At 37.3% G+C, this 24,143-nt stretch overlaps 1 protein-coding gene across 1 annotated transcript in view; it reads left to right on the top strand.

Moving 5' to 3' along the window:
* Nucleotides 1-11,278, top strand: part of HAPLN1 (hyaluronan and proteoglycan link protein 1) — a gene marked incomplete at both ends in the record, with an annotated part of 30,961 nt that extends 19,683 nt beyond the window's left edge. Inside the window, 3 exons of the mRNA XM_082652103.1 lie at nt 702-1,073; nt 8,668-8,970; nt 10,989-11,278. Of these exons, the coding sequence (XP_082508229.1) occupies nt 702-1,073; nt 8,668-8,970; nt 10,989-11,278 (965 nt within the window). The remainder of the gene's footprint in view (nt 1-701; nt 1,074-8,667; nt 8,971-10,988) is intronic.
* Nucleotides 11,279-24,143: the final 12,865 nt, after the last annotated feature.

Here is a 24,143-nt window from a genome sequence, read left to right as displayed (position 1 = left end):
GAATATATTTCAAAATCTGGAGTTTTTTAAAAAGCACTCACTAAAAATACCTTTCTGATGTCTGGCCTTTGTGTGAAAATAATACATACATGTTGCTTGAAATGCTCCAGAACGGCATATCGCAGGTGTATATTTGAATTGAAGCCAGAGATGGGAGGACATTCTAATTCTTTGGCCAGAACAGTACAATGAAAGTTAATCATGTTGCTGTGTACTTTTCCTAGAAATACAATACAGACTTACCGTATTAGAAAGCTCAGCTGGGGAGAGATCAATTTACCTAGCTTGTACGTTTTGGGTTTATATTGATGAAATAGTTATGGTTCCCTGTCACTTCTCTTGGTCTTGTTTCTACGTTTTTGATATTTAACTGTAGAAGAAAAATAAATAGAATTTACGATGACATCTTCAAGCTTCAGATGACTATAGAGTATTATAGCCAATATTTCTCATTGATTATAATGTACATCCTTCCTTTTTTCAGTAGCTTAAAAGACATGACTACCTTGTAGATGCCCTCTAGTTACTAAAGGTACCTTTCTATGTGGTTCAAAGGAGATCACTGCTCAACAATGCAGAGAAGCTTATCGCCAATGCTACTCTTTGTCAGATACCCTGTGTAGGTAGTATATTTCATATTATAAAAAAGTCTAAAAGCATATTAATGGTTCTTTCCTTTTTTTCTCTCTTTTCAATTATAGCAGAAAATGGCCCCCGTCTACTCGTGGAAGCAGAACAAGCCAAGGTGTTCTCACACAGAGGTGGCAATATTACACTGCCATGTAAATTTTACCGAGACCCTACAGCACTTGGCTCAGGAACCCACAAAATCCGAATTAAGTGGACCAAGCTAACTTCAGATTACCTCAAGGAAGTGGATGTTTTTGTTTCCATGGGATACCACAAGAAAACCTATGGAGGCTACCAGGGTAGAGTGTTTCTGAAAGGAGGCAGTGATAATGATGCTTCTCTGGTGATCACAGACCTGACCCTGGAGGATTATGGGAGATACAAGTGCGAGGTGATTGAAGGATTAGAAGATGATACTGCTGTGGTAGCATTAGATTTACAAGGTAAGTATCTATAAATCATGTAAAACTTAGGAATGATAATTAATCATTGCTTTTTTTTTTCATGACAAGTAATGTCTAATGGTTACCATGGTGCTGATGTGAGAAATCAAAAGCCCATGTAAAGAATGTTTTTCTGTTCTTTTGTAATCTGCAATCTGTCTATGATTCCAGCTTTCATATTTGAAATGTACACACAATGGTTATATGCAAATTTGAAGCTATTTGCAAGTAGGAGAAACATGCAGTGGAACTGAATTAACAACATTCAGAAACTGCCTTATGCCATTCAAAATTTAAAAATCATTACATAGTTATGAAGAAATTCAGAGTGGAGGCTCTTTTATTATGCTTCTAAAATTATCTCAGTTTCAAAATAATGGCAAGTTTTGTGAAGGACATCTGCTAACTAAAATACATTTAGTTGTATTTTGTAAAATAACTGTGAAAACTTAATTTAACAAAAAAGTAGACTCTAGATTTATTTAAATATTCTTGTAAAGAAGTAATTTTTTTTAATGGTCCAGAGTCTCTTAGACACTGAATACCAAATGGTCAAGGCATTTTGTGGGGGGAGTTTTATTTCTTAAATATGTAATACATTCAGTAGGTTCAAAGATCAAAATGTATACAAAGCTAAACAATAAAATGTATCCATGCCATCCTGTTTCCCCTCTGCCCAAAGCCCTTTAGGCCTCTCCTTAGTTTCTCATGTATCTCAAGACACCCTTTATTCATGAATTTCAGTGTCTCTTTACATGGAAGGATGAATTTTGGCTGCATTAATAGAAGACTTTCCTTCCTTATATAAACTATAGGTGTGTGTTTGCTAGAAGCTCCTTCCACATTCTAGGCCAGATTTGTGGCTTTTGGAAAAATATGTTTGGCACACTAGCACTTCATTGAAGATGTGACCTTCTGAATCCCACAGAGTGCCACCACATGCATGCAGATGTATTAGCTTTATGTATCTGATACATTGCTTGATGTTGTAAAGTTCATTTTTGTGACCTTCTCTTGTCTCTCTTAGTTGTAGTTCTTGGCTCCTGATTGCATGCCACCTTATACTTTGAGTTTTTATTGATTCACTTTCATATCCATGAACATTGGCATTATTCGGGATGAAAGAAGTAATTGGCTTAGAGAAGACAGTCAATCATCAAATATTAATTGAGGGTCACTTTCTTTTATCAAAGGGGCATCAGGCACTGGACGCTAGTAGTATCAAGATGCTTATGTTAGTCCCAGCTTTGTCAGTATATGTTTTGTAACCAGAGCAAGTTACTTATCCTTATTGTACCTTGGCTTCCAATCTATGAATAATAGGTTGAACTGTATTATCTGTTAAGTTACTTTTTCTTAAACTTAAGTAATTCACATGCCATATTTATTATCTCCCTACACTTACTTAAAAATATATTTTAAATAAATAGAAACCAGTATAACTTGCCAGAAATAGAAGGAAACCATAAAAATAAGTACAGTGAACATAAGATATTTCTAATTATAAATGGATACATGCTTGCTGGTGGCTTTGAGCATGAAGCCAGCTCTCCCCTTTCTTGAAAAGCAGATTTAACACGTGTTAGAAGAGAATACACTCTACGGTCAAACTGAGACTTCCTTTAAGACACAATTAGAGGTGTTGAAGGGGAATTGTAAGAGTAATTTTTCCTGCATAGGCCCTGCACTGTCCCAAATCTCCATGTTTTCCATGCTTTCATAACCACTTCTCTACCATATAGCACATACGTATATATGAGCTAATTAAATGTGTCCGAGAAACCAATTTAAATGATAAATATTTTTACAAGTGCTGTTTTCGTACCATGAGAAACAAAAAAATTCCAAATCATGGTTCCTTTCATTCAACAATCTTACAGTCCATTAAAGATTCTAAGATACTTTCAAAAGTAAGTACTTTAAAATAAGGTAGAATTTGGTAAAGTAAGTAGGTAAAACAAATTGCTCTAATCATATGCGTATTCATTTTGCTCACTTTCAGTAATGTCCCTTGACAGCTCAAACTTAGGGAAAGCTCCTTTTCTAAGATAACATGGCTAGGAGTAAGAGCTAGGGCTAGAATTTGATACCAAGGGCACTGAATGAAGTCCATGCTTTTATCTACTATGATCTGGGAGTTTGCAGGAAGGAGAAAGTTTCTGTTGGGGCGGGAAAAAAGGCAGGTTTCAGAGAGACAGTGGTGTTTGACAGTCTCAGTTCTTCTGAAGTTTTCTCAAGATTCTCAAAGGCCCCAAAGTTATTTGGGAGATGACTTAGGGACTGTCCTTTGGTCATACTTCATTAATTGGTGTGCCCATTCTCACTGCAGAGAATGTTTTTCCATCTTTCTTGTGTACTATAAAAAGGGCAGAAGCAGTCATTACCCAGAGGCTCTGCCTTGAAATAACTGACATTTCCACATTTAACATTATATACATGAATTCATTTCTGAACTGGAGAAAATATATTCCTTCAAGAATAAGATCAGGGGCTTCCCTGGTGGCGCGGTGGTTGAGAATCCGCCTGCCGATGAAGGGGACATGGGTTAGTGCCCCGGTCCGGGAGGATCCCACATGCCGCGGAGGGGCTGGGCCCGTGAGCCATGGCCGCTGAGCCTGTGCGTCTGGAGCCTGTGCTCCGCAACGGGAGAGGCCATAACAGTGAGAGGCCCGCGTACGGGAAAAAAAAGAATAAGATCAAAGGGACTTCCCTGGTGGCGCAGTGGTTAAGAATCCGCCTGCCAATGCAGGGGACACAGATTCGAGCCATGGTCCGGGAAGATCCCACATGCCGCGGAGCAACTAAGCCCGTGCGCCACAACTACTGAGCCTGCGCTCAAGAGCCCACGAGCCACAACTACTGAGCCCATACACTGCAACTACTGAAGCCTGTGTGCTCAGAGCCTCTGCTCCGCAAAAAGAGAAGCCACTGCAATGAGAAGCCCGCGCACCTCAACGAAGAGTAGCCCCCGCTCGCCACAACTAGAGAGAGCCTGCACGCAACAAAAAAGACCCAACTCAGCCAAACATAAATAAATAAATAAATTTATTTTTTAAAAAAGAAAAGATCAACTCTACCCTGAGCCCTCCCCTTCTACCCCCAGCTATGATGTTCTCAGAGCACTGTCTACAGATTTCCATTGTAATTCTAATCACATTTTGTTTTGTAAAATTTGCAAATTGTCCGTCTTCACCTGCTAAATAGGATCTACTTGAGGCAGTCAAGTGCCAAAACAAAGTAAGTGCTCAGTAAATAGTTTATAGGTGAGTTAATGTTTGATACAATGGGTTTATACTTTCAAATACAAAAAAGCCTGCATGCAATGGAAGGCGGTGGAAAGGAAGAGACATTTGATTTGGACCATGAAAGGTGCACCTGGTTCTTTCAAGGGGTGGAGAGCATGACAAAGTTGGGAAAGAGGGCATCACAGGTGTGAGGGAGAAACTCTTCAAAGGCCAAAATGTGAATAACAGATGCCACAGACAGCATCCGCCTTGACTGGTTTAAGGCTCAGCATGGCAACAGGGTGGGATAAAAATTTTTAACTTTTTATGATAGCCAATTTCGAACACTTGGAAAAGTAGAAAGACTAGTGTAATGAACCTCTATATATCACCAGCTTCAAAAAATGTCATGATATAGCCAATCTTATTTTATCTTGCTTTATTTACTCCCACCCCCAATGAATAATTTTCAAGAAAATCTCAAGACATTATTTTATCTATATATACTTCAACATGCGATAAGAACTCATTTTAAAATAAAATTACAACATTTTAATTATAGAATAAGATCTGAGGAACCTTGATTGCTACCTGAGGATGGTAGGGACTTGACAATTTCCACCTAGTCTGGGGTAGATGCTCAAGGTGCAGCAATTATATACAGAAGAGTTTGAAGGCTATGATAAACCACATGTAGCACAAGAGATACCTTGTGGTTATCATTTACTAGCTCTTATTCCAGGTCCTGACCTTTTTCCATTACCAATTACATCCTTATAGCGGACCATCTACCAATCAGCAAGTTTCACTCAAGCTCCTTGTCAATCTTCTAATATGCATAAATAAGACCAGGGAAGCGTATCATTTTGAATGTCATAATTAAGCTGCCTTTCCAACTGTAATTGTACAATGCCTTTAATCATACTGGCCCTTTAATACCAGATTAAATGCTATGTGCTTCAAAGAATTTTCCCAATTAGAAAAATATCGTTCTTCTTCAAGATGCCCAAATTGTATGGTTTGTATTTATAAGATTTTATTCTGTCTTGGATTCAAATTTATATATCCATAGTATATGTATCAAATCATAGACTCTTTGCAGAAATAGGCCACACTCCAAACTCAAGGTACCCTAGAGGACTGAGTGCAATGCCTTGCTCTTAGTTGTGTTTTAAGATCTGTTTTTCAAATCACACTGATTAAAAAAAAGTAAACCCTTTGAAACACTGACCTACTATGAGTTGGAATTAGCTGTGGAAACACAATTTTTTTTCATATAGCATCTTGGATAGGGTAAAGCCCTCTGATTACTACCAAATTACCTACACTGCTAGAAACAACACCCAGCAAGAGACAAGCCTTGTATGAATATAACAAGGAGAGTATCACTAGACATTCATGAGTAGCCCAATACAGAATTCATTTGCGCAATCAATAAACATATAGATAATATGAAAAACATATTTGTGCTTCCAATCTTCCACTGTATTGGTCTTCCACTGATGAAAATGGGGCCAAATACACAAAAATAGAGTCTGAGAACTTTTAGAAATAGAAAGCTAATTTCAGATATGTACATAGCACTGAAAGGTACTCTGAGAGGCACTGAAGAAGGTAAAATTGTTCTGCATGGTCTCTACCTTTTTATTACTAAAAATATTTACTTTGTGGAGTTACTGAAATTTCCTTAAGCTTTTATATGTACCATGGCATGAAAACCTTTCATATATCCAACAAATTGATATTTGCCAACCACTAGGATGAACTGGTCTGTGCAATTGTAAGTCTTAAAGAATGTGTTTTTAAAACATTTCAGTTGACTAAACTACCCACATCATTTGATATTATTCTTTTCCATGTGAGGTATCTTCCTTATTAATCCCCTTTTTAGAGATGCATACCAGCCCTTCATGGAAAAGAGCTTCTGATTATATTTTGACATATAAGTATAAAATAATCATATTTGGAAAATAATCATACACCCTTCTTTCTCACCCATGAAAGTTTAACTTTTCTTATTTTTGTAATGCCGGATGAAAGCAATCACCATTTGCTCCATAATTCAGCTGTAGGAATTGCACTTTTTTCCACAGAGCCAAGAAGGTTTCTGTAATTATAGTCTTAGATGTTGACATCTTAACTAGCTGAAAATAAAAGGAGCAAATAAATAAAATACTAAGAAACATGCAGTTCCAGAAATGCCCACACTTGCACGAAACATTTGATTGTTGAAATGTATGCACCAAATGTGTACAGTACAGTGAAACTTTTAAAATGTTGGTGGCGACACAGAAATTGACCTTGATTTACTTGGAATGTGTTCTTTCCAGCATCATCAACCATTAATTAAAATCTGCTAAGTAAATCTTCTGAGTTACTGTAAGTTGATCATTTATTCTTACAATTGAAAAATAGTAAAATTTTAATATAGGGTTTCACTTTGACTTTGAGTAATGATTGCATGAAATTATGTTAAATGTGAAAGGAACTCAGAAATATATTACACTGGATTTGGAACTGAATCAAACATAACTCAGTGGTTAATCAAGGACAAATTACTAAAGAAAAAATTTTCACAATGCCTATGGGAGTCCACCAAACACAGTCTGGTGAATTTAAACTGAGAGGTTGTCTAGGTCTTTAAAATTATTATAAATTAAAAGAGTCTACATTCTCCACTGTTACCATCTTGAGCTATTTGAGAAATGGAATTCAGCCTAAATGGTTGAATTTTGGTTTAAATACTTTGAGATTTTCTCTCACTTAAGGTCTAGCTGCCAAGGAAACCTCTACTGGATAAATTAAGTATTTTCCTTTTCACTGGCATTCCTGGGGTTACTGAGAAAGAGGACGGAAGGCATGAGGGGACGGAGAGCACCAGAGCAGCTCCTTCCCAGTGCTGATTGAGTCTTAGCTGGCTGCCTGGTCACAGCCCTTCTTAGAAGGAGTCATCTTCAGGCCTTCCCCACCTCCATTCCGCCCATTGCTGCAGGGGGCAAAGGCAACGAAGGGAGTCTTTTCCTCCTTACTTTTGGCTCCGATTCAGCTTACAGATCCTTCAGCCAAGAACCTGAGAAGGCAGGATGAGATCAGGAAGCCTTCCTGGATCTCTGCCTCTAGTGGATGGTGCCAGCTGGACTGCCCTACAGGGACAAACATGTCCAGCAGAGACTTTCAGTGGATGTGACTTGATTTAGGCTACTGAAATTTCTTCTTGTAGAGTCTTCCAGGACAATTTCTAAAGGAATACATTTCCTGTGTACTGGTTACACTGTTCGTGGACTGTGCATCCACCTTGTATAGGGTCCGCAGTCTCATAAAATAGCACATTTGGTATAATCCACCAAATTACTGCGTCAGCAGACAGTTTCTTACATTCCACACACTCAAATATGAATTATCTTTAATTATATTTAAAAATTCAAGGCAAAGCCTTGAATAATCACTTGAAATTAATTGTCTTTTAGCAACCATGGGGGAGACATTTTGATAGTGGTCCTTCATAGAGTCCAACAAATGATATAACTTTGCTTTCTTATGATGCAATCCTTACCCTTTAAAGAAACTGTGCAGAAAGTTGTGAAACAGCTCAGGCATCTCCCATGATTATCTGACGGAAAGAAATGCTTTTGGAGAGCTGTCGCATCTTCCCAAAGTCAAGTGCCAAGTCACAGTGTTTACATATACTGAGGGTTTTTGTCCTCTAAAATATTTAATTCTTTGGCAATAACTTTGACAGATGTCTATTTTGTACCTACTTTGTACAGGACAAGTTTCTGGAAGCTTTTTTTTTCTATTTGCAATGAAAATGTTTTTAAAAGCTTAGTTTCAGTTTGCAATACATGAATACAGAAACTGAAAAATAGTAATGGAAACATTTTAAAAACGAAAGCTCTTATTTTAGTCACATTGTTCAAGGACAGAATTAAATAAGATTAAGAACTACACTAAAAGTTGAAACAGATAAGAGAGCCACGATGTTTTTTACAGAAGTGCCTCACTGTAAAAAGTTACCTTATTAATATGAAATAAGACCGCTTAATTATGTTGTTGTCAGATATGCAATAGGTAAGTTCTCAGGGAGCGCTATTTGGAAACTATAATCTGCAGACGAATCGTTTCGGAAAGGAGAATTGTGAGGACTGAGCTGAACTCTTAGCAAAAGAGGTAAATCACTGAAGTTACCAGACCAAAGAGCTAACTGTGAGATGCTCAGAGCTGAGAGGTTGTTTGAAGGGAAATGGGACTATGAGAAAACACTGCAAGTTGAACAAAAACTGCTTCTTCATCTGATGGAGATTCTATTATGTTTTTCCCCACTCAAGTGGGATTTGTGCCACTAACGATTCCTTGCCTTCTCCTTTGGACAGGTGTGGTATTTCCTTATTTTCCACGACTGGGGCGCTACAATCTCAATTTTCACGAGGCACAGCAGGCTTGTCTGGACCAGGACGCTGTGATCGCCTCCTTTGACCAGCTGTACGATGCCTGGAGCGGTGGGCTGGACTGGTGCAATGCTGGCTGGCTCAGTGATGGGTCTGTACAGTATCCCATCACAAAACCCAGAGAACCCTGCGGAGGCCAGAACACAGTGCCCGGAGTCAGGAACTATGGGTTTTGGGACAAAGATAAAAGCAGATATGACGTCTTCTGTTTTACATCCAACTTCAATGGTAAGATATTAACCATACTGCCTTGTTTCCTATCCCAGAGACCAATACATACTATGATGTGACTTAAACTTTTAATCTTATCTACTTAAAAAAAAAAGAAAAAAAGCTTTGAAGTGTTGCTCCAGATACAAGAAATTCTTAAATGTCATAATTTTTTAAAATCCAAAGACATCAAGCAAAAGTACATATTTCCATGATTCTTTGGTTTTATTGCATCCAACTGTTATTATGAAATAGTTAAACTGTCATGTTGTATGGAGTCTTTTTCTTACTGCCAAAGATGATGCTGCCACTGTGTGCCTTCCATCGGATAGAGACCTCTCCACTGAAGTAAGGATGGCATCTGTGTCACGGTCTTCTTCTCCAAATTACAATGTCAATTTATTCATAGATGATCAGCAAAGCTTAGGATAAAGAGAGAGCATTATCTCTCTGATAAAGAGAGGGCTCAGGATAAAGAGACCTTTGCAAGAAAATTAAGTAGAAATAACATTGGAGGTGAAAGCAGAAGTGAGAGATCCAGGTTGTATCAGTGTTGATGACTGACTCATTGAATGTGACACAGCTCCCAACCCTATCTTGCTCCTTCCAGAACCAGTGATGTAACATGTAGGGCCCAGTGCACAATGAAAACGTGGGCTTTTTAAGAATTATTAAGAATTATTATTATTAATTATTATTAATTATTAAGAATTTTAAGATGACACAGTAAAGCATTAAATCACGCGTGCGGCCCTGGCCCCATTATTTTATATTTCAGGTGCCTGGTGACATGCTTTGGCGAAAACAGCAAGGGATCAGGGATCAACAAACTTTCTGTAAAGGGTCAGACAGTAAATATTTTTGGCTTTGTGGGCCATATGGTCTCTGTTGCAACCACTCCATGTAGCTTTGTATGTTATAACACAAAAGCCGCCGTGAACAATATTAAACAGATGGGTGTGACTGTGTTCTAATAAAACCTCACTGAACCCGTGCGCTGTAGTTTGCCGGCCTCAGCTACAGATGATAGAACTAACCCTCTTATTAATGTTCCCGTGACGGCTGCCCTTTCTCCAAATCATATCCTCTTAGTCTAGAAAGAACAGGCAAGCATTAATTTAGACTTCAATCATCTGTATTTAAAGAGAGGCAGGAGGGTATCACATTACAATGTGTAATCAGGTTAGACAGTCTGATTCTATTCTGCCGGAAACTAAAAGTCTGAGAAAATCTTGCACTGATGGGTATCACTTTAGTCAGTTGATGTCATATTTTATACATTTCATGCATATTTGATACAAATTGAAGGCATCTCAGTAATTAACACAATTGAATTAGTGGTTGAGACTAACTTACTCTTTCTTGTAAAATCAAGAAATGGTTAGGTGTCAGAGCTCCCACAGAGGGAAATTGAAAAAAATAACTAACTTCATCCTCTTTGCTAGTGAGTGAACAGACTGAGTTCACATTCTGAGTCCATATTATTTATGGCAAGTGACTTCCTGTATGTTTTGCATTTTCATACTGTAGTCTTTGAATAAGAATAATGTCTTATTGATACCTGTAATGAAAAGGACTTGAGGGCTTTTGATTATTTTTAAATGGACTTTTCTGTCAGGAATGTTTTTTGATCCTTTCACATTCAAATTTTGCCTCTCTAGAAACTTGTGCTGGGCTTCAGTCTTGCTACAGCTAGAATTTAAATAGCTCTTGCTTTTAACATGGAATTCTGTCTTCTCTAGTGCCACAGAAGGGCCCTTTTTGCCACTAATTAGCTAAAAGGGACCTGTCATTTCCCTTTTCTTTTTTACAGCTCTAAAAGGGCATGTCTGACATTAAGGGGCAAGGAAAAAACTAATTTAATGGAGAGCAACCTAGGGGCACTACATTTAACTGACAAGCCTGTGTTTCAGAACCTTTACAGACGCTGCTCTATATCCCCCTTCATTGAGAAACACTTCTATTTAGGGCTCCTTCCACCTCTGTGGGGCTGAGCCACAGACAGGCCCACTGACCCTCTCTCCTTTTCTCCACAGGCCGATTTTACTACCTGATCCACCCCACCAAGCTGACCTACGACGAAGCGGTGCAGGCCTGTCTCAATGATGGTGCTCAGATTGCTAAAGTGGGCCAGATATTCGCTGCCTGGAAACTTCTGGGATATGACCGTTGCGATGCAGGCTGGATGGCGGACGGCAGTGTCCGCTACCCCATCTCTAGGCCAAGAAGGCGCTGCAGTCCTATTGAGGCTGCAGTGCGCTTCGTGGGTTTCCCAGATAAAAAGCATAAGCTGTATGGTGTCTACTGCTTCAGAGCATACAACTGAGCGTGCCCCCAGAGCACGTCAGTTTTAAAGTCATTAAGAACATGTGAAAGGTTTTTTTTTTTCAGTATGAACTCATGCAAGTTACCAAAACTGTGATAACCCTTTTTTACTTACTGTAAAGTCATTTTCATAAAGACCAATTCATTAATTTGTTTTTGTAAAGCTATCATTCAATATATATTATAAATTAATATAATTTTAAGGGAAGCACTACATAAGGAGGCTTTAGAGCCAAACTGTTTAGGCTACAACATCTCAACGAAGTATCCTTTCATGATCGGGGCATGCAATAGCTTAAGGATTGCTAGGATTAAATTAAGGAAAGTAAAGCTACTCAGAGTAGCAGCTGCCACAAGCACAAATTTTACACATTTGTACAATTTTGAAATGCACTACAATAAACAGATTAGAGCAACAGATGTGAAATACAGGTTTCTTTACATAAACTGAGATTCTGAGAGGCTGCACAAAACTCAGTTTCACAAGGGAACAATCTACACTTTTCTAAAATATTTCAAAGCTCCAATAGACAGAATTATTTTACTCTTTAAAATCCTGCCTTTTTGACCAAAAAAAAAAAAAAATTCATATGGACTCCAATGTATAATAACAAGCACAGTTAAAACCCCTGAATAATCCCATTTATATGAAGTATGAAACTAAAATAAGCAAGTAATATTTAACCAATGAGACTCCTACCTTCTTCTAGTTAAAATTACACATGCCTGAGAAGAATTGTTTTATCTTTTGAGTAGCTTTACTGAGTTATATTTAAATTCTAAGGGCCGTTTGCTAAGCAGCATTTAGCATCTACTCAGGGCAGTTATATAGATAAACTGCTGGACAGAAAAATTGTAAAATGTAGCAGCTTGATTTTATGTTAGCCTACGAAATGTTATTGTCCTATAAAAATAACTTTAAAATATTTAATATTTCTTTATTTACATGACATGACAAAAATTTAAATCATAAAAGGAAGGAATTACTATACTTGTCTAACGAAGAAATAAGAACCCAACTTTAAAAATTCTTATTATTCCTATTTGTATATATACTAGAAAGCCCAAATGGTGCCTGTGTTTGGGGAAAAAAGTCAACAAAGTAGTTCTAAACGTTTCTCCATATAGAAAATGTGGTCAGTGATGTCACTTTTCTTGCTGATCATCATTAGGCTTAAATGAAATGCTGAAGCTGTCATCAAAGAGTTTACACTAAAATCTTCAGGGCTTTAAACGAAAGGGTAAGAACAGCTTCAGGAAAACAATTTTCCCTGTTAGCAGCTCCAATCTTAAATAAAGCTCGGTTTTCCTATATTTTTATGACTGTTGAGACCCCACAGGGACCAATATTTGTATTCAAATTACATTTCATGGTTTCCCATTGTTTCACAATGAGTTCTAATAAATGGGATTTAGTATAATAATCCAAGTATGACATAGCTCGTATGCTTTCATGAATGTTTTTATGTAGATTTTCCTCCCATGAACATGAGTAAATAAATCTGTTTCCTGAATTGATTGTGGTTGCATTCAAAGCTCTGTAATAATTCTAATAAATTTACTCTATAAATGTAGAATTATGTGTGTGGAAGGTATAGAACAATTGGAATTCCATGAAATCATAACTATATGCATACATTATCTAGGCAGAATATTATAAATAAAAGTAGATCATTTCTTCCACCAAAAGCATATCTGGAAATTTTCAGATGCTTTCATATTAAAAGATGAGAATGTATGCATGCACATTTTTACATTAGGTTGGATATGCAAATTGTACAAAAAATATAAATCCAAAGAGATTGTGAGGTTTAACTCAAACACTGCTAATACAAATAGAACTCAAACTTCTAAATTAAAAATACCTGAATGGTCTAGGATAAGATGAATATGTTATTCAAAGAGGGACTATCTCCAAAATAGTGACTCTAGTACCTCAAATATGGGGGTTAGCTCATTGGAGGAAACCCATACTTGAGTGATTATTACCCACGTTACAAAAATCCTATTGGAATTGCAAGTGGACACAAATTTCTATTGAAGCAGATATATAATTTTCAGTTATTGCTGCAGAACTCTACCTTTATAATATTAAGCATAGTAGCATTTCTTAACTTTTGAATACTTACTAGTACAGGAATTGGTGCTGATCAAAATCTCTGGAGTGACTGTTAGTTGATTAAAATCTATACTGACTGCACACCATTTTTCCATGCTTGTAAAAATATATATATATATGTCTTAAAAGAATGAATACTGCTGGGCAGAATTTTTATCTTCTTCTGACTTCCCCCAAAGGATCAGAGTTCCCATACCTTTTTGGACTCCTCCTTGAATAAGAGTTTCTCTTTAATGTTCTTATTTTGCCATTTTCCACCAAATGTCTATTTTCCTACTTCATTCCTCAAGGTATCTCACTGAGAATGTCCAAAAAAGAAAGGTTATCCTAACACAATTCCTAACAGAAAGTCAGTACAACACTGGTTAATTCAGAAAATTGCTCCTCAGACTTGGGTACCAAGAGTGTCAGAGGGATGAGATGGGAGTCTGGGTTAGGAAAGCTTTTGATTATTTTGTCCATAATTAACACTTGGCCCATTTAAGGAACAAAGTATATCTGCACATTTCACTGACTCACCTACATTGGAAAACCTAAACAAAAAGAAATGATTCATATAAAAGACAGTATAAGAATAAAAACAAGTTAGTCATGTTAACACTGGAAGCCATCTTTTAATGACTGCTGCCATATTTTATCACAGTAATTTCTAGTCAAATATGGTATTTGTAAATTTAAACTTTCTCTCATAGAAAGGGGGCCGGTACCTGTTAAAGTTTTATTTTATGCAATAATATAGTCACTTATTATTTTGGCAATTAGAAGTAGTCTCAAAGGAGATTCCAATTTGGTTGCGGGCAGCCATACTGGGTTTCTTGATTTCAATGCTCCAAAGAATATGGTGGTCTCAAGGAGTAGCTGACTACTAAAGAGGGAAGGATGAAAAGGGAATTACCCATCCATTCTCAGCATAGAATGCATCAAGAATGATCGATGGATAACTGACACAGTTGTGTTGAGAAGTTAACTGTATCATAGCTCACTACTGCCAGCACAGCAATGATGTACAACGAGAGAAATGAAAAATACAGAAGTCATTACGCCACCTGATTAAAAGGAAGTCAGTATTTCAAGGCATTTAATACCTGCCAAGTACAAATCTGAGAAGAACCAATCTGTATTACAAAAAAAAAAAATGTTTTCATTTTCTGTAAGATAAAATGAACTGGTAAACAAACATTAAAAGTCAATTTTGTGTTACTGCAGTATCTCTTGATTCTTCTGAGTTATAGAATCTTAGCTACTTTTCTTTGTGTCAAACTCTATAAATACATTATTTCAAGAAAAGACATTCAACCCATCCTTGTTCTGATACATTTGAGTTCAAATTGTAAACACAACTGAATTCCCATTTCCTATATTTTGTAAAGTTAACAACAACAACAGAAAGGAGTACACCTGTGTTGTTAAATCAGCAATAGTACTATCCCCAAATCTACTGGCTTTTTACATGAGTCAAAGTACAATTTATTTTGTTCACCAGGTCAGCAATCCCAGGAATCTGTGGTGTCATTGATTAGATTTACATACTTGAGATACTGTATGACTTTAATTAGTAGTACTGAATTAAAAAAGAAAGGTTTTAATTTTCTTACTGAAGTCTTTCTCTCTAGCACTTTACACTCCAATAACAAGGAACATATTTTTCAGTATTTCCATTCCTTCCTGAATTTTCAACATGGAAAACAGTTTCTGGATATTCCTGGTATTTACAAATGGTTTCTTGGGTGCAGGAATCTCTTGCTGATGCAATGACTCGAATGCAAGCACACCTAAAACAATTTGGGTCACTGACATTCAAACAGAAAAATGTACTTTAAAATATCGCCCATACTTATTTGGAATACACTGAACAACCTTGGAGAAGAAAGTCCAAGGATAACATGAAATTAAATCATCTTCTTTTAGTGTTTAAGTTCTCACACAGATGAAAGATATCACCTTCACTTTTCCAGAAAATCTCTTGTATTATTAAGGCTAGGTCATATACAAACCTGCTTGGTACTAATATTGAAGGGTCCTATGGGTTTTCATAGTGCTTAATTAAAAAGTTCACTGTTCAGATGTGATGGCCTTGGTTCCCTACCAAGTGACAAGGCTTAATACTAAGACTATTCTTGAGTAGAAGCGACCCTGTCCAGGATGGTCAGATATGCAAGGATAGTTTAAAAAAAAAAAAACTCGGGCTTCCCGGGTAGCGCAATGGTTGGGGGTCCGCCTGCCGATGCGCGGGGCGCGGGTTTGTGCCCTGGTCCAGGAAGATCCCACATGCCGCGGAGCGGCTGGGCCCGTGAGCCATGGCCGCTGAACCTACGTATCCGGAGCCTGTGCTCCACAACGGGAGAGGCCACAACAGTGAGAGGCCCGCGTACCGCAAAAAAAACCCCAAAAAAACTCAAGCGTTACATTAAAGCATTATTAGGTAGTATGATTTCTTGGGCCCTTCATTTAGGATTATTTAGGGGCAGAGCTTAAGATGGCTCTGAAGTCTTTGCCTCTCTATAGGTGATATATTTAGGAAACTGACAGCAGGCTACTCGCTCCAATCTTAAGGAGGAAATTCACTGCACACACATTTTTTTTTTCACTAAGAGCAAACAAAGCTTATTTATTTTCTCTATATTTCTTTCAGGCCAATAAAGTTTTGTCACCTCCATAGCCACTCATCATCTGAGACAATTTGGGTCAGCCCAGAGGGTAACTCCATGTCTTTTCTGAAATCAAACAATTTTCCTTCTCAGCTTATCTCTGTTCACTGGGGTTGTCCAGTTTCACATGCCTCAGCTACTAAAAGATGGCTCTTTCATTCAGTTGGTATCTGACTACAGCCTGAAGTCCGTTTATTCAGGAGAGTATTCCCAAGGTGGAGAGAAAGCTTAGATTCTTCGTTTTCTAACAAAGAAACTATTGGTTTGATCAACAAATGTAAGATTCTTGGATGGGGATAGAATTCTAAGAATACTGTATTCCCATATTTTTCTTTCTAAGGAAGGAGCCTGATTGCTAGCTCTTCATCCTGCTTGAAATATCTGGGATTCTTCTGTTGTTGTTTTAAATTTTTTTTAATGTTTCTCCCTTTGATTTTAGTCAATGAAAATCTTGCCTGCCAAAACTCATATATATGTAGAGAGCAGAAAAAGATAAAAAGCAAGGGAGTTTGAGGTTTTAGTCTTTGAAAGGCCCTTCTTTGAAGATACTGAGAATCTTGCATGTGAATCTGAAACAGAACTGCAGAACCACTCATTTATTATTCTGATAAATAAACATATTTGCGTGTAATGACTGCTGTGAGCCCAGGGGAAAGATAAATACAGTCCTTTGTGGCTCTCCCTGTACTTGAGGTCTGCCAAATTGAACATCCTTGCTCCATGGGAAGATACTTATTCCTGTGATAGGAGCCAAATTTCAAGCGGCTGAGAAGCAAATTCTGCTTTTCTAATTGAAAAAAATGTTTTTTAAAAGCCAATCTTTCAATTCAATATACATAAAAATTCAATAATCTATCAAAGCAGTTGTAAGCATATTAGACTCAGCTAGGGAGTTTCAGAAAAACTTTGAGGTCTTCTCCATAGATCATGCTCAAGGGTATAACCTGGACATCAGGATCGTTTAAACCTTCCCCCACAGACCCCTGGTTAATCCTAATAAGTAGCCAGGGTTGAGAAACACCGGTCTTAACAGACTTAGGAGGAAAAAATCAAAGCCATTCCACTGATACATGATTGGGTTGATATGTATAGTTCACAATTAAAAATAATTTTTAAAAATAGTATAATTGGTTTGAATTTGATCAAACTTAGAAATTCTTCCAATGTAAACATTTAATTCATTTGATTTGCTCTTTTTCTTCCAGTAATAGTTCCCATTATATTAGCAAATGTGTTGTAATAAGCTATTTATCTGCCTGCCTGCCTTATTATTGTCACTTCTGTAAAAATTACTTTAAACCACATGTATCCTAATATCAAACTCTTTCCCATCTAAAGTACCAAAATCCAAGGGCTATAACAATAATTGTGTAAAACGTTTTGGGGACAAGAATTCAAACTGCACATTGAAGCCAGTGGCTTCTGAGATTCAGTTATCTCAGGAAAAAAGACCTATGCTCACTGTGAGCTTTACATTACAAGATGGGCCCTCAGACCCAAAACAAAACAAAACAAAACAAAACAAAAAACAAGCTAACACAATGCTGGTAAAATAGGGAAGAAAGATAATGAAAATTACTCATAATCCAAACATTCAGGGAAAAAATACTGTTAAATTTTATATCATATTTTCCATTATGTATGTGAAAAGGTCATGGTTTTTGATAAAAATTAAGTCATCATTACAGATTTTAATTAAACACTTGCTAAATCAATTAATTAATTGATTCATCAATTCTAGTAAATATAAGATGTATGAACTATGTCATTAATAAAGCTATAAGTGATTTCCTAACTGGCCTATGAATCTGACAGAGCTATATGAGTCAGCTGCAACTCACCTTGAGGCAAGTGAAAGACTTGAACAACACAATTCAATAATAAATTAGCTTGAAATGTCCTTTAGCCATTCTTCAGCTTCCTTAGTTTCCTGGCCCCTCCAGAGAGCATGGAGGCCAATGGTCTAGCATTCACAGAGCGAGTGGGACCCGGCCCTTCCTTCCCTGGCTTTAGACTAACAAAAGAAAGACTAGTGCCTCAAGGCATGGAGGCTTTCTGTCAGAATACTGCCTGTGCAAAAAGAAAGCATGAAGCTCTGTTTCGTATCCTCCCCACCCAGAAGAAAAATTCTAAAGAAAAAAACAAATTAACTAACAGTTAATAACAAATTAACTGCACTAAGGTGCACTAACAATGTAACAGTTACCTGCCACCAAAAAGATAGAAGAAATTGTTGAAGGATGACAAATCCCTTGAGAACTGGCTCCCTATTAAAGGGTCATTGGAGGAAAGTTCAGGCATCAGGGCCTGGAGGGTTTGATAGGAGAGCACTGCTCAGGATGAACTTTGGAAACTTAGAAATTCTCAAAGCAATAGACAGAATAACAGTATCTACAGACTGCTGCCTAATGCCTTAGAGAGTCTGTGGAAGAAAGCTATCCCTGTGACAGTGGTCTGCAGAAATGCCCTTATCTTACTGACCAAAGCACTACTTCACAAGTCAATGTTGACATGTAATGTAAATGAACCACTTCCAATCTTGTTTGGAATAAAGCAAAGATAAATAAAACTTAAAATATCACTAAAGCTTACTGCTACTTGAAATCTAAATATTTATGTCTCTTCCCATACACAATTTTTTAAAAACATCAAAAATTTACAAGCATATAGTATTTATCTGAGGCTATGAAACTTATTCCCTTCCATGCAAATACTCAAAAATGGCGATTTAAAAAGTTGTGTGTTGTCTTTATGATCTCATCTTTGTGCAATTTATTAATACGCATAGTAAAGCCTGGAAGGATATACACTAACATACTCATAACATAAAGGATATATACTAACAAACTCATAACATAAAGGGGTTATCCTTTTTCTTTCTACTTCTGAAGTTTCCACAGCAAAGGTGCATTATGCAAAAATTGTTTAACAAACTCACGTGCCATAATATTACCATATTCTCACTGGAGTCTAACAATTTCCAAAAAACTTGGAAAAAAGTATTCCAGATTTGATTCTAAGAATTCCTGCCCACTGTACCATCCTCGATTCCAGGTCTGCCACTATAAAGCCACCCTGGCTATCTCTTGGTGCGGACCTGAATCACCTGCACTGCATTTCAAGAAGAGCCATGCGCATTTTGGATAAAATGATTCTTTACTGTGAGGGATTATCTCACCTTTCAGGGCACTTAACATCCCTCACTCTTCCAGCCACTCACTGCCAGTGACTACTCCCTTCCCATCAATCTAATAACTCAAAACACACCACACAAGTTTCCATACATACTCAAGATAGGCCATACTGCCTTTTTGGGGAACAGCCTGAGTTTTCTATTATAAGGTGGATGATCAGAGTAAAAGGAGAACTAAAGAAACCAGCAGAACTCAAGCCCCAGTGGAGCTTTGCTACATCTGCTATAAGGTGGCCACAACCAAGTTCCTGCCTTAATATCCACCCGAGCTAGATGAGTGTGCTTTTCCCGAAAAACCAGCCACCTCTCAGGTGTTCAGTCAAGGTTGACCTTCTCCAAAAAGCCCTGGAATATTTTACCCAACTCTAATATCTTATCAGCAGTGGTCCATTTATGAATGCCTGAGATTAGGAGGGAAATAAACTCATCTCAGCATTTATCCCATTGGTTAAGGTTATTTGCTGATTAAATGCGTTAAGTGCTTCTAAGGGTGCCTGGCACTAGTAGGTGCTCAAAGAAAGCTATATTCATCATTAGTCATCATGACCATCAGGATCACAATCATTATTTGTGATTTCCTTTTCAAGCACAGTAAATCAAATAGCAACTTTATAATGACTGCCCTCTAGTCTACTATATACCATGCTCTGCACAAAGCAAGTTATTTCTTCTTCAATCTGGTGATGATCAATTTAAGACCTAAACAGTTCCTGCCCCACAGTCAAAATTTGGGCCTCATAAATGTACCCATATTTCTAATAGACACAATGATTCTGTCCTTGACAATGTAGTTTTCAAAAGAATTAACAAAATTCTTCACAAATGTATGTTTTTACAAACATACATTTATTTATTTATTTATTTATTGTGTGTCTGTGGTACGAGGGCCTCTCACTGCCGTGGCCTCTCCCATTGCGGAGCACAGGCTCCAGACGCGCAGGCTCAGTGGCCATGGCTCACGGGCCCAGCCGCTCTGCGGCATGTGAGATCTTCCCAGACCGGGGCACGAACCAGTGTCCCATGCATCGGCAGGCGGACTCTCAACCACTGCGCCACCAGGAAGCCCCATTTATTTACTTTTAAAATTTTTATTGGGGTATAGTTGATTTACAATGTTGTGTTAGTTTCAGGTGTACAACAAAGTGAATCTGTTATATATATACATATATTCACTCTTTTTTAGATTCTTTTCCTATGTAAGCCATTACAAAGTATTGAGTAGAGTTCCCTGTGCTATACAGTAGGTTCTTATTAGTTTTCTGTTTTATATATAGTAGTATGTATGTGTCAATCCCAGTCTTCCAATTTATCCCTCCCCCACTTACCCCCAGTAACCATAAGTTTATTTTCAACATCTGTAACTCTATTTCTGTTATGTAGATAGGTTCATTTGCAGCTTTTTTTTTAGATTCCACATATAAGCAGTATCATATGATATTTGTCTTTCTCTGTCTGACTTACTTCACTCAACCATGTTGCTGCAAATGGCATTATTTTGTTCGTTTTTATGGATGAGTAATATTCCATTGTATATATGTACCACATCTTCTTTATTCATTCCTCTGTTGATGGACATTTAGGTTGCTTCCATGTCTTGGCTATTGTAAATAGCGCTGCAATGAACACTGGGTGCATGTATCTTTTTGAACTATGGTTTTCTCTGGATATATGCCCAGGAGTGGGATTACTGGATCATACAGTAGCTCTGTTTTTAGTTTTTTAAGGAACCTCCATACTGTTCTCCATAGTGGCTGCACCAGTTTGCATTCCCACCAACAGTGTAGGAGGATTCCCTTTTTACCACACCCGCTCCAGCATTTGTTTGTAGATTTTTTTGATGATGGCCATTCTGACCAGTGTGAGGTGATAGCTCATTGTAGTTTTGATTTGCATTTCTCTAATAATTAGTGATGTTTAGCATCTTTTCATGTGCTTTTTAACCATCAGTATGTCTTCTTTGGAGAAATGTCTATTTAGATCTTCTGCGCCTTTTCTGATTGGGTTGTTTGTTTCTTTTGATACTGAGCTGCATGAGCTGTTTGTATATTTTGGCGATTAATCCCTTGTTGGTTGCTGCGTTTGTAAATATTTTCTCCCATTCTGTGGGCTGTCTTTTCATTTTTTTTTTTATGGTTTCCTTTGCTGTGCAAAAACTTCTAAGTTTAATTAGGTCCCATTTGTTTATTTTTGTTTTTATTTTCATTATTCTAGGAAGTGGATCAAAAAAGATCTTGCTGCAATTTATGTCAGAGAGTGTTCTACCTGTTTTCTTCTAAGAGTTTTATAGTATTGGCCTTACATTTAGGTCTTTAATCCATTTTGAGTTTATTTTTGTGTATGGTGTTAGGGAGTGTTCTAATTTCATTCTTTTACATGTGGCTGTCCAGTTTTCCCAGCACCACTTACTGAAGAGACTGTTTTTTCTCCATTGTACATTCTTGCCTCCTTTGTCATAGATTAGGTAACCATAAGTGTGTGGGTTTACCTCTGGACTTTCCATCCTGTTCCATTGATCTATATTTCTGTTGTCGTGTCAGTACCATACTGTTTTGATGACTATAGCTTTGCAGTATAGTCTGAAGTCAGGGAGCCTATTACTCCAGTTCCGTTTTTCTTTCTCAAGATTGCTTTGGCTATTCGTGGTCTTTTGTGTTTACAAACACCTACTGAATTGTAAAATCAAATACAATGTAAGATTTATGCCATACATGTTCCTTTGGAAGTTTTCTGCATGGGTTGAACTACTTGAATATATAATTTTCTTAATATATAATTCTAGTGATATTTGAACAAAAAAAATTTTTCCTGGCTTGGCATATCTTCCTGTAGCAAGTGAAGCTTTTTTTCCATTGATCAGAGCTCATCCCTCTAGGATTCAAAATCAGAGTCAACTGTCTCAAAATCACTGTCAATTACATGCATGAAAAGTCTGAGACATCTTTAAATGATCATCCTAGAACATCCGTTGTCTAGGTCTGTGTTGGCACAGACTGCAGTCCCTTAGTGGAGGTAAATGCAATTTTGGTAGTTAATGGGGGATTGCAGCAGGCTGTGGAGGCAATGTCTTTATTAATGATTTTTAAAAGATCTAAAATTGGTGTTTGCCAGACAAACTACAAAGTCAGCTGTGTTCTGACATAGGACTTGGTCACCTGTGTTCTGACATGTGACATTTTTCATAAAGAAAAACTGCAAGTTTGTTGAGATCAAACACCCTGCACACTTCTCCACTTCCTACATGGTCCAGCAGCCTGTGCTCTCATATACTGCTCACTGCAGATCTCAAAACCGGTGCAGCTTGGGCTTCCCTGGTGGCGCAGTGGTTGAGAGTCCGCCTGCCGATTCAGGGGACACGGGTTCGTGCCCCGGTCTGGGAGGATCCCACGTGCCGCGGAGCGGCTGGGCCCATGAGCCATGGCCACTGAGCCTGCGCGTCCGGAGCCTGTGCTCCGCAATGGGAGAGGCCACTACCGTAAGAGGCCCGCATACCACAAAAAAAAAAAAACCGTGCAGCTTGACTGAGGGAGAGACAGGTGAAGAGGTGTCTGATGTGAAAATGAAAATAATCTTTCCTAGATCTTATTTTATTCTCACCACAAAAAAAGAAATGATAATTATGTAATATGATAGTGGTATTATCACTACAATGACAATCATATTACAATATATAAATATATCAAATCAACATGTTGTACACCTTAAATTTTTACAATGTTATATGTCAAATACATTTCAATTAAAAAAATAAAAAGAAAATTCTACAACGAAAATGAGATTTGTTACTTTATAGTCTTTAGACTAATCTGTATAACACTTTGGATTTTCTTTACAGAAGTTTCCTTACATAAGAATTTAATTACTGATAATGTGTTTCCCTGCAAACTGGCAAATGAGAAAGGTCACTCAGAGCAAAAGACTTTTTGGAATAATTTAAAATATATCATATAGATGTGGTACATATATACAATGGAATATTACCCAGCCATAAAAAGAACAAAATAATGTCATTTGCAGCAACATGTATGGATCTAGAGATTGTCATACTGAGTGAAGTAAGTCAGACACATAAAGACAAATATCATATGATATTGCCTATATGTGGAATCTAAAAAAAGGGTACAAATAAACTTATTCACAAAACAGAAGTAGAGTCACAGATGTAGAAAACAAACTTACAGTTACCAGGGGATAAGGGGCAGGGGGAGGGATAAACTGGGAGATTGGGATTGACATATACACACTACTATACATTAAATAGATAACTAATAAGAACCTACTGTACAGCACAGGGAACTCTACTCATACTCTGTAATGGCCTATATGGGAAAAGAATCTAAAAAAAGAGTAGATAAATATACATGTATAACTGATTCACTTTGTTGTACACCTGAAACTAATACAACATTGTAAATCAACTATACTCCAATAAAAATTAAAATATATCTTTATCTATCTATCTATATGTATATCTTAGAGGTATGGTTTAATTTTAGGGAAAGAGTTTTTATTCAATTATTAACAAGTGTCTGCATGCCTTTTAGTTCTCTCTAAAGAAAACATCATGGAGCATAAACCTCAATATTGGAAGTCCTTAGTTCTCGCTAAGTATCTGTGCATAGTCTGGGCTGCCACATTTTATGTCCCAATTTAAAAGTCATTCAGGTTCAAATTCTTTTCAGTTGCAAGCATGTTCAGGATCCCTAGGGAGTCTGTGACAGAACCAGATGGCTGGCAAATCTGCAGAGTTCCACCTAATCTAACTTCTTATCTGAAAATAATTGAGTTTCTCCTCTTCATGTAGCCTTTAATGAAAAGCAAATTGTGTAACAGGAAAATATTATTGATGCCTGTTCAGGTTTTGTTGGGCAATTTAATATGAGTTGGTCTTGGTAAATATGGGAAGAAA

The sequence above is a fragment of the Grampus griseus genome, assembly GCF_964374135.1.
Source record: "Grampus griseus genome assembly, chromosome: 3".
NCBI lineage: Eukaryota > Metazoa > Chordata > Mammalia > Artiodactyla > Delphinidae > Grampus > Grampus griseus.
The sequence above is the reverse complement of the archived record's forward strand: the minus strand, read 5'-3'. Positions and strand labels throughout refer to the sequence as shown.